Source organism: Heterodontus francisci, chromosome 15, assembly GCF_036365525.1.
Source record: "Heterodontus francisci isolate sHetFra1 chromosome 15, sHetFra1.hap1, whole genome shotgun sequence".
NCBI lineage: Eukaryota > Metazoa > Chordata > Chondrichthyes > Heterodontiformes > Heterodontidae > Heterodontus > Heterodontus francisci.
In genome coordinates, this window is record NC_090385.1 from 60224936 (window position 1) to 60236547 (window position 11612).

Genomic DNA, 11612 nt, shown 5'->3' on the forward strand with positions numbered 1-11612 from the left:
GATGTGCTACAGTCTCCTGCAGATCAGTGGAGTTCTGGGCTCACCTGCTATAGGCGTATTTGTAAGGTATGACTGCGAGGTCCTCCTCTTCTTCTGTGGATTCCCTGCAGCTCCATATAGTCCGTCCACTTGGTCTTCCGTCTTCTCTAACCAGAATGCAGTGGTTAAAATTATTCCCATTTTCTGATGTGGCTAATACTTCCTTGAGGTTCCTGAATGTTGTGCAGCAACTGCAATATGTAAAAAAAAAACTACAGAGAAATGCAAACAAGATCTTTACCAAGCAATTCCAGCAATCTAAGTTAAGTGCCCTCTGTAAGTAGTTTCCAACCTTGCCATTCTCTGGCTTGCTCTGTGAATTGTGATCAGAAGTGTCAGCGCTTAGTCACTCCAAATTGGTGGCAGGGTCGTAAATGCATCATAGGACCCAGATACGCATATAATCATGAGACTCCTGACTGTTTTCTGTTCAGCTGACTTCCTGTTTGTGGTGCCACATTCCCTTTTTAATACCATTTTAAAAAAATGTATGAACTAGCTATTTATGCAGCACTGTTTCAAGTGTTTTTTGAAAATCCATGAACACATTGGCCAAATGGCCTCCTTCTATGCCGTAAATGACTGACATTACTTGCCCACTTAAATTTCTTTTATCAATACAGTTTCATAATTTCCTCAAAGAACATTGTTTATTGTTGTAGGGGTTAGAAATAGTCGTTCGGTCATACAGAACTTGAATATTGCTGAAAATAGAGACATTTTGTTGAACCTTTTCGTCTTGCACTCATTTGGACAATTCGCAAGAATACCAATGTAAGGGCAAGCAACAAATTTATACTGTATTAGAAGAGAGTGGTGATTGGTTGGCAAGTGGCCTCTGGTAGAGGTGTTGCCATGGAGAATGCACCAGTTTATGGTGACTGACCGTTAACTGCCAAGCTTTGTTTGAAATTTAAACCAGGCAGCTTGACTAGTCAAGGCATTGCCCTGAGGAATGAACCAGTGAAATGGCTGTAACATATTTTGTTTAGCTGAAACAGGTGCAATGTGTATACATGTTCTTTCTGTCTGCAAAGAACAGGGCCCTGTATATTAATATATGTATCTTTCAGTACACGCAATGTCTCTATTTTCAGCAATACTCAAGTTAGAAATGTTTTAGAATCTGTGTACTTGGGGTTTTTGCTGTTTTATGGCCAGGTGTTTGTGTTACGTAGCTGTTATGCAGTGGAGAGGGTCTGAGGGTTTTTTCTTAGTTGGGGTCTTGAGAGATTTGTTGTGATCAGAGAAGTGAGGAATAATTGTTATGGGGCCAGGAATATTTTTGCTGCTTCTGCAGTGGGTGGGAGGAAGGAATCAGCTCTCTTGTGTTCAGGGTTTACTTGCTACATCACTGATGGTCTCCATCTCTTCCAGGTACAGGCAGAAGGCTGTGATGACTCCAGCGTTACGTTTGTATTGCATGATGAGGATCACACTCTTGGGAACGCATTACGATATATGATTATGAAGAAGTGGGTAGTTTACCATTGTGTAATAAAATAGTTGGAGACTACACTGCTGGCAAGATTAGTCCAAGGAGCGTTCCGTCTACCAATAGCCCCCCCTCAACCCAGATCCATGAATGCAAATCAAATTTCTATTCAGAATGATACTACTGTACATTATTCTTAAATCCAATTGGAGTGTGTGAGCATTATTTTAAATTTTAACAATTTTCTCTTTGTATGATTGTGATGTGTTCTGATGAGAAAAATTGAGAAATGATCTGTGAGCAAACTTTTGGGCATTGTGGGATTAGGTAATTACATGACTTCAGAAAGTTCAAAGACCTGATAAGGTTCTGTCCAAGTGATTTTTCTCGATGGACGTTAATCCTATTATGTGGAAAGTAAAATACATTCAAAAAAGTTATAAAAATCATAGCAAATGTGTGTACATTTTATTCATTCTCTATTCACACAGTCAGCACTACTTACCCTGCAAATAGCAGCAGTTGATCCTGAGGGTAGGGTTGCTTTGGTTCCACTGCAAAATTAGATTGAAACCATTCCATCTCCTTGCTTCATGACCTTTCACATCCTTTAGTAAATAACTTCTATTCCATCTGTGTTTGCACAGCAAACTTCTTGAAGGAATTTTTTTCCCAACTTTGTGTGTGGCATAATACTACCGAGGAAAGGTCATGGACCTGAAATGCTACCTGACCTGAGTATTTCTAGCATTTTCTATTTTTATTTCAGATTTCCAACATCCGAAGTATTTTGCTTTTTTTTAATTCATTCATGGGATGTGAGTGTTGCTGGCAAGGCCAGCATTTGTTGCCCATTCCTAATTGCCCTTGAGGACATGGTCACTGGCCAATGTTCTTTTACACAAAATACCTTGCGTTATATTTTAATACACTGATTAATTCTTTAAACTAAACAGTTGACAAGCATTTAAAAATAGTACACAAAGGAATTTTGTGTGAACCCATTGACTGATATGTTACTAAAGGAAACCAAATTCCAAGCTGGAATCACCAGGCTGATGAGTCCAGCTTCCTTTTTCCGTATGTATTGATCCTGCCTTGAAACCAAACCCGGGCTCAACAATGTCCAGTCTGGTCATTTTCTCAAGTTTGTTGGAATGCTCCCTGATGTGTGTAGTTATATAGATTCTGCAAGGAGCTGGGCCATGCAAATCTCCATATGACTTTCAGCATTTGTGACACAAAGAAAAGATTGTTTTGAGAATGAGTCACTGGAAAAAGTGTCAACTGAATATCTTTTAGATGTAATGGGGATTGATATGGCCTGATATTTACTAGAATGCACAATCATTTTGTTACAGCAGCAGACATGGTAATAATGGCAGCACTAATTCATCACAAATGCAGACTTTTTAAAGCAACAGCAATGTTTTTTAAAAATAGGCATGTTATTGAAAGGAGATGGAGCTCTTAATGCTGCAGCCATTGTCCAGAGTGAGGAAGGAAACAACATGGAATCATAGAATGGTTACTGCACAGAAGGAGGCCATCTGTCATGTCTGTGCTGGCTCTCTGTAAGAGCAGCTCACCTAGTCCCACTCCCTGGTCTTTTCCTAGCAGCCCTGTAATTTTTTTTCTCTTCAGATATTTGTCCAATTCCCATTTGAAGGCCCCTATTGAATCTGGCTCCACCACGCTCTCAGGCAGAGCATTCCAGATCCTAACCACTCGCTGCTTAAAGTTTTTCCTCATGTCACCACTAGTTCTTTTGCCATTCACCTTAAAGCAGTGATTAAATGAAATCAATGTAATTTAACTTTACAATTTGAACTCTTGTTGGCTTCGAGGTCCATAGGATGCATCATCAATTGTAGGAACAGTATACAGGAAAAAGCTTGAGCTAAAGCTATGAGACAGCATGATGAATTTGGCGATCAGTTTTCATATTACTGCTTTTTAAAACCAGTCATATACCAATTTAACATTGAATTGTTTTTCAAGATTACATTGTGTTTCTGATTTCTTATTTCTAGCTTTCCTGCTATATATTTTTTAATTTCACATTTGGGTTTTGCCTTTTGTCTTTTTTTATAGATACTTTTGAAATAGTGTTATAAGGAGCTAAGGGGAGGAAAGTGAATCACGGGCCATGCATAATGTAGAGTTAATCATAGAAGAAAAATGGAGAGTGGCCACTAGTCAGTGCATTGAGAACGAACTGGTGCAGTGGGAGAGAGTGTTGATAATTGGTTGGGAAGTAGGAGATCGAGAGTATGGATAAAGAGGGTTTGTTCTCTGGTAGGATGTGATGAGTGGTGTTCTCCAGGGTCTCAGCTTTTCACTATATACAATAATGACTTGAATATACAAGTCATCCAAGTTTGTAAGACTAAGCAAGGAAATGCAGTAAGTTGGGTGAATGGGAGGAGGGAATTACAAAGGGACTTAGACAGACTGTGGACAAAACTATGGCAGATGGAGTTCAACATGCAGAAGTATGAGGTCATCCACTTTGGATTTGAGAAGGACAAATTGGAATATTTTTTTATTGGTGATAGACTAGGAACTGTGGAGGAGCAAAGGGAGTTCGGTGTCCATGTACGCAAATCTGTAAAAACTAGTGTATAGATGCAAAAAGTAGTCAAAAAGGCTAATCAAATGTTGCATTTTACCTCCAGGTGATTGGTATTCAAAAGTGAAGAAGTGATGCTTCAGTTGCACCGAGCCTTAGACCTCATCTGGAGTACTGGGTTCAGTTTTGGGCATTGAACCAAAGGAAAGATGTATTGGACTTAGAAGGGGTACAATGCTGGTTCACCAGAATGATACAAGGCCTTAAAGGGTTCAGTTATGAGGACGAGTTGCAATAACATGCCTTGTATTCCTTCGAGTTCAGAAGGTTGAGAGGTGATCTAATCATGGTATTTAAAATGATTAAGGAATTCAATAGGATAGATACAGAGAAACTGTTTGCTCATTGGAGAGAAGAATGAGAAGATTCGGGCTGGATTGTAAATGACATTTGTCTATAAATATCCTTCAGTGTGTGTGTGTATGCATCAGTTACTGCATTCCTATTGTATCTCCTCTTGCCCTTTAACATTCTCTGTTGGATATAGATAGGTTGGAAACTAAATAAACTTGAGTATGGGCAAGGGTAATGTTTTCAGGAATGGTTTAAACCAAAAGGCAGTTTATGGAATTAGTTCGAAGCAGGTTTTTAATGTTTTGTTTCACTGACTTGCAACCACAACCTTCTTTTAATCTTGTCCTCCAAAGTCAGCCATTGTGTGTCATAAATAGCTGTGCACTATGGTGAACATTTCATATTGACCTGAAACACATTACTTCCTGAATTTGGCTGAAATAATTAACATTTGTTCTGATTTTGGCTGCAGTCTGTATAAGATCACATCTTTTGTGAATGTAATTTGAATATTGAGTCATCAATTAATCATGTTTGTATTTATTAATGAACTCATTCATTTTAATTTGGTATGGAGACTGCAATCACAAATATCAACAGTTTGGAGATGTTACTGAAATTTAGTAACAGAGTTATTGATTTGCAGCAACAAAGAACAGTACAGCACAGGAACAGGCCATTTGGCCCTCCAAGCCTGCGCCGATCTTGATGCCTGCCTAAACTAAAACCTTCTGCACTTCCGGGTCCGTATCCGTCTATTCCCATCCTATTCATGTATTTGTCAAGATGCCTCTTAAACACTCTCTATGGTACCTGCTTCCACCACCTCCCTCGGCAACACGTTCCAGGCACTCACCACCCTCTGTGTAAAGAACTTGCCTCGCACATCCCCTCTAAACTTTGTCCCTCTCACCTTAAACCTATGTCCCCTCGTAACTGATTCTTCCACCCTGGGAAAAAGCTTCTGACTATCCACTCTGCCCATGCCGCTTATAACTTTGTAAACCTCTATCATGTTGCCCCTCCACCTCCGTCGTTCCAGTGAAAACAATCCGAGTCTATCCACCCTCTCCTCATAGCTAATGCCCTCCAGACCAGGCAACATCCTGGTAAACCTCTTCTGTACCCTCTCCAAAGCCTCCACGTCCTTCTGGTAGTGTGGCGACCAGAATTGCACGCACTATTCTAAGTGTGGCCTAACTAAAGTTCTGTACAACTGCAGCATGACTTGCCAATTTTTATACTCTATGCCCCGACCGATGAAGGCAAGCATGCCGTGTGCCTTCTTGACTACCTTATCCACCTGCGTTGCCACTTTCAGTGACCTGTGGACCTGTACGCCCAGATCTCTCTGCCTGTCAATAGTCCTAAGGGTTCTGCCATTTACTGTATACTTCCCACCTGCATTAGACCTTCCAAAATTCATTACCTCACATTTGTCCGGATTAAACTCCATCTGCCATTTCTCCGCCCAAGTCTCCAACCGATCTATATCCTGCTGTATCCTCTGACAATCCTCATCACTGTCCGCAACTCCACCAACCTTTGTGTCGTCCGCAAACTTACTAATCAGACCAGCTACATTTTCCTCCAAATCATTTTTTTATATATATATATATATTACAAACAGCAAAGGTCCCAGCACTGATCCCTGCAGAACATCACTAGTCACATCCCTCCATTCAGAAAAGCACCCTTCCACTTCTACCCTCTATCTTCTATGACTGAGCCAGTTCTGTATCCATCTTGCAAGCTCCCCTCTGATCCCGTGTGACTTCACCTTTTGTACCAGTCTGCCATGAGGGACCTTGTCAAAGGCTTTACTGAAGTCCATATAGATAACATCCACTGCCCTCCCTTCATCAATCATCTTCGTCACTTCCTCAAAAAACTCAATCAAATCAGTGAGACACGACCTCCCCTTCACAAAACTACGCTGCCTCTTGCTAATAAGTCCATTTGTTTCCAAATGGGAGTAAATCGTGTCTAATAATTTCCCTACCGCTGACGTAAGGCTCACTGGCCTATAAGTTCCTGGATTAACCTTGTTGCCCTTCTTAAACAAAGGAACAACATTGGCAACAGGTGAGGTCCCAGAGGACTGGAGAATAGCCAATGAGGATGCAAAGATTTCTGTCAAGGCCCCAGCAATTTCTTCCCTTGCCTCCCTCAGTATTTTGGGGTAGATCCCATCAGGCCCTGGGGACTTATCTACCTTAATGCTTTGCAAGACACCCAACACCACCTCCTTTTTGATAATGAGATGACTGAGACTATCTACACTCCCTTCCCTAGGCTCATCATCCACCAAGTCCTTCTCCTTGGTGAATAGTGATGCAAAGTACTCATTTAGTACCTCGCCCATTTCCTCTGGCTCCACACATAGACTCCCTTCTCTGTCCTTGAATGGGCCAACCCTTTCCCTGGTTACCCTCTTGCTCTATATATGTATAAAAATCCTTGGGATTTTCCTTAATCCTGTTTGCCAATGACTTCTCATAACCCCTTTTAGCCCTCCTGACTCATTGCTTAAGTTCCTTCCTACTGTCTTTATATTCCTCAAGGGATTCGTCTGTTCCTAGCCTTCCAGCTCCTACGAATGCTTCCTTTTTCTTTTTGACGAGGCTCACGATATCCCGCGTTATCCAAGGTTCCTGAAACTTGTCAAACTTATCCTTCTTCCTCACAGGAACATGCTGGTCCTGGATTCTAATCAACTGACATTTGAAAGACTCCCACATGTCAGATGTTAATTTACCCTCAAATAGCCGCCCCCAATCTAAATTCTTCAGTTCCTGCCTAATATTGTTGTAATTAGCCTTCCCCAATTTAGCACCTTCACCCGAGGACTACTCTTATCCTTATCCACAAGTACCTTAAAACTTGTGGAATTATGGTCACTGTTCCCGAAATGCTTCCCTACTGAAACTTCGACCACCTGGCCGGGCTCATTCCCCAATACCAGGTCCAGTATGGCCCCATCCCTAGTTGGACTATCTACGTATTGTTTCAAGAAGCCCTCCTGGATGCTCCTTACAAATTCTGCCCCATCCAAGCCCCTAGCACTAAGTGAGTCCCGGTCAATATAGGGGAAGTTAAAATCACCCACCACTACAACCCTGTTACCTTTACACCTTTCCAAAATCTGTCTACATATCTGCTCCTCTACCTCCCGCTGGCTGTTGGGAGGCCTGTAGTAAACCCCCAACATCGTGACTGCACCTTTCCTATTCCTGAGCTCCACCCATATTGCCTAGCTGCATGACCCTCCCACAGCACAGCTGTGATATTCTCCTTAACCAGTAACGCAACTCCCCCACCCCTTTTACATCCCCCTCTATCCCGCCTGAAGCTTCTAAATCCCAGAACATTTAGCTGCCAATCCTGTCCTTCCCTCAACCGAGTCTCTGTAATAGCAACAACATCATAGTTCCAAGTACTAATCCAAGCTCCAAGTTCATCTGCCTTACCTGTTATACTTCTTGCATTGAAACAAATGCACTTCAGACGATCAGTCCCACTGTGCTCCGCAACATCTCCCTGCCTGCTCTTCCTCTTCGGATTACACCCATTTTTTGTACGTAGTTTAGAGTGTGCCTCAGATCTGGCTGTACCCTGTACACCATTATAGTAGAGCATTGCAATTTGAAAGAATCAGGTGGCAGCATCCAACGGCCTGGGTCTATATATAGAAACCCCACTTTGGTCACCGTGGATTCACTGGAAAAGGGTTCCACTGTATTTTCTTTTGTGGATTGCAGAAATTCCATTCGTAAAAATCCAGGATAAAAATTACTTGAACCAAAATCAAGAAATTATCTTCTGGAAATGAAAGGTCTTTTAAAACTAGAGTTGTTTTATAGTCTGGGTGTAAATAGTAATTTTATATTTAATATGCATTTTATTAATTTTCTTTTTTCTCAGCCCAGAGGTAGAATTTTGTGGCTACAGCATCACTCATCCATCAGAAAGCAAAATTAACTTCAGAATTCAAACAAGAGGTAATTCCCATATTTATTTGTTTCTATGAACCCCTCTAAGTGATTGAGGAGATGTTCACTGTTGATTATTCTTTTGTTTTATATTTTATGTATCTGACTTATTTCCTTGCTGTCATTGATTTGTCTGAGGTTGTTCTCTATATATGTGGCACTCATGGCATGTATGTACAAGTGCATGCTTCTGTTTCTCTGCTGGAGCCATGGTGGGAAATAATTGCTCTTCAGTAAACAAGATTGAAGTATCTGGGAACCTCAGACAACTAGTAAGCATTCAAATGTTTTGGTAGAGAGCCTGCAATGTCAGTGCCTAAGATGCCCACAGCTTGCATGACTGAATTTCTATCAAATGTATCTATTAATTTCTTCTGATCGCAAGCATTTTAGTTTTCTAAAATCTCTAATTTTCTACCTTAATTCATCTCTCCTAAAGTTTTGTGCTGGGGTGTGATTGAATATGAACTGGGAGCGCTATAGCATCCTACCAATTAGTCCTTATTCTTTGTGAAGCTGGATACGCGACTTATCCTGAAGGGAAGGGCAACCTAAGGTGCCTCTTCTCCACAGCTAACCACCTCCTCAAACCCCTCATCTTTACTTCCAATATCAAGTGTGGAGAGCTCACTGATTTCTACATTGAGATTGAGGTCATCAGTATAGCTACCTGTGCTCCTATTCTCCACTATGTCAACCAGCCCTCATTCTGTCACTTTGCAGTTTCTCTCCTATCTACCTTATCTTGTATCCTCATTTGCTTCATGAAATTCAGCTTCTGATCATTCAACTCTGCCTCTTGCTAGCTGATATTAGTGGCTTCCTTCCCTTAGGCTCTTTCCATTTTAAAATTGTATTTGTCACTTCATCCATCCATCCTCTCCCTCTCCATGCATCTCTCATGTTCTATCCTCATTTTCTCTCAAGATTCTTGAAAGTATCAGACTCCCAGCTGCATGCTGATGTCCCTTAAAGCTTTCTTTTTGAATCCCTCCAATCCACTGAAAAGTCCCTGGCCACTGTTACAAATGATATCTTCTGTGACTGTGGCACATAAGTCGCTCCTTGATCTCTGCCGAATTTGAATAAGATGTCTTGTTCCATTCTGATGCTACCGTTGTCAAACTGTAATGAACAGGGGCCTACCAAATTCGCAGTCAAATTCTACAAATTTCACAGTGACAGCATTTTAAGAATCTCTCCCTCTTCGATCCCCTCTCTCCCTCTTCGATTTCGCCCCCCCCTCGCCCTCTTTGATTTCCCCCCCCCTTTCCCTCTTTGATTTCTCCCCCCCTCCCTCTTTGATTTCCCTTCTCTGTCTCTGTCTCTCTCTCTGTCACTCTGTCTCTCCCGCGCCTCCTCCCCCCCCTCTCTCCCGCGCCCCCTCCCCCCCTCTCTCCGCGCCCCCTCCCCCCTCTCTCCCGCGCCCCCTCCCCCCCTCTCTCCCGCGCCCCCTCCCCCCCTCTCTCCGCGCCCCCTCCCCCCCTCTCTCCCGCGCCCCCTCCCCCCCTCTCTCCCGCGCCCCCTCCCCCCCTCTCTCCCGCGCCCCCTCCCCCCCTCTCTCTCCCGCGCCCCCTCCCCCCTCTCTCCCGCGCCCCCTCCCCCCCCTCTCCCGCGCCCCCTCCCCCCTCTCTCCCGCGCCCCTCCCCCCTCTCTCCCGCGCCCCCTCCCCCCTCTCTCCCGCGCCCCCTCCCCCCTCTCTCCCGCGCCCCCTCCCCCCTCTCTCCCGCGCCCCCTCCCCCCCTCTCTCCCGCGCCCCCTCCCCCCCTCTCTCCCGCGCCCCCTCCCCCCCTCTCTCCCGCGCCCCCTCCCCCCCTCTCTCCCGCGCCCCTCCCCCCCTCTCTCCCGCGCCCCCTCCCCCCCTCTCTCCCGCGCCCCCTCCCCCCCTCTCTCCCGCGCCCCCTCCCCCCTCTCTCCCGCGCCCCCTCCCCCCCTCTCTCCCGCGCCCCCTCCCCCCCTCTCTCCCGCGCCCCCTCCCCCCCTCTCTCCCGCGCCCCCTCCCCCCCCTCTCTCCCGCGCCCCCTCCCCCCCTCTCTCCCGCGCCCCCTCCCCCCCTCTCTCCCGCGCCCCCTCCCCCCCTCTCTCCCGCGCCCCCTCCCCCCTCTCTCCCGCGCCCCCTCCCCCCCTCTCTCCCGCGCCCCTCCCCCCCCTCTCTCCCGCGCCCCTCCCCCCCCTCTCTCCCGCGCCCCCTCCCCCCCTCTCTCCCGCGCCCCCTCCCCCCCTCTCTCCCGCGCCCCCTCCCCCCCTCTCTCCCGCGCCCCCTCCCCCCCTCTCTCCCGCGCCCCCTCCCCCCCTCTCTCCCGCGCCCCCTCCCCCCCTCTCTCCGCGCCCCCTCCCCCCCTCTCTCCCGCGCCCCCTCCCCCCTCTCTCCGCGCCCCCTCCCCCCCTCTCTCCCGCGCCCCCTCCCCCCCTCTCTCCCGCGCCCCTCCCCCCTCTCTCCCGCGCCCCCTCCCCCCCTCTCTCCCGCGCCCCTCCCCCCCTCTCTCCCGCGCCCCTCCCCCCCTCTCCCGCGCCCCCTCCCCCCCTCTCTCCCGCGCCCCTCCCCCCCTCTCCCGCGCCCCTCCCCCCCCTCTCTCCGCGCCCCTCCCCCCTCTCTCCCGCGCCCCCTCCCCCCCTCTCTCCCGCGCCCCCTCCCCCCTCTCTCCCGCGCCCCCTCCCCCCTCTCTCCCGCGCCCCCTCCCCCCCCTCTCTCCGCGCCCCTCCCCCCCTCTCCCGCGCCCCTCCCCCCTCTCTCCCGCGCCCCCTCCCCCCCTCTCTCCCGCGCCCCCTCCCCCCCTCTCTCCCGCGCCCCCTCCCCCCTCTCTCCCGCGCCCCCTCCCCCCCCTCTCTCCCGCGCCCCCTCCCCCCCCCTCTCTCCCGCGCCCCCTCCCCCCCTCTCTCCCGCGCCCCCTCCCCCCCTCTCTCCCGCGCCCCCTCCCCCCCTCTCTCCCGCGCCCCCTCCCCCCCCTCTCTCCCGCGCCCCCTCCCCCCCTCTCTCCCGCGCCCCCTCCCCCCCTCTCTCCCGCGCCCCCTCCCCCCCTCTCTCCCGCGCCCCCTCCCCCCCCCTCTCTCCCGCGCCCCCTCCCCCCCTCTCTCCCGCGCCCCCTCCCCCCCCTCTCTCCCGCGCCCCCTCCCCCCCCTCTCTCCCGCGCCCCCTCCCCCCCCTCTCTCCCGCGCCCCCTCCCCCCCCTCTCTCCCGCGCCCCCTCCCCCCCCCTCTCTCCCGCGCCCCCTCCCCCCCA

At 48.2% G+C, this 11612-nt stretch overlaps 1 protein-coding gene across 1 annotated transcript in view; it reads left to right on the forward strand.

The window, feature by feature from the left end:
- The window catches only part of polr1d (RNA polymerase I and III subunit D), a 63971-nt gene that overhangs the window by 27546 nt on the left and 24813 nt on the right, over nucleotides 1–11612 (forward strand). The window contains exons 2-3 of the mRNA XM_068047618.1: nucleotides 1417–1514; nucleotides 8325–8401. Of these exons, the coding sequence (XP_067903719.1) occupies nucleotides 1417–1514; nucleotides 8325–8401 (175 nt within the window). The remainder of the gene's footprint in view (nucleotides 1–1416; nucleotides 1515–8324; nucleotides 8402–11612) is intronic.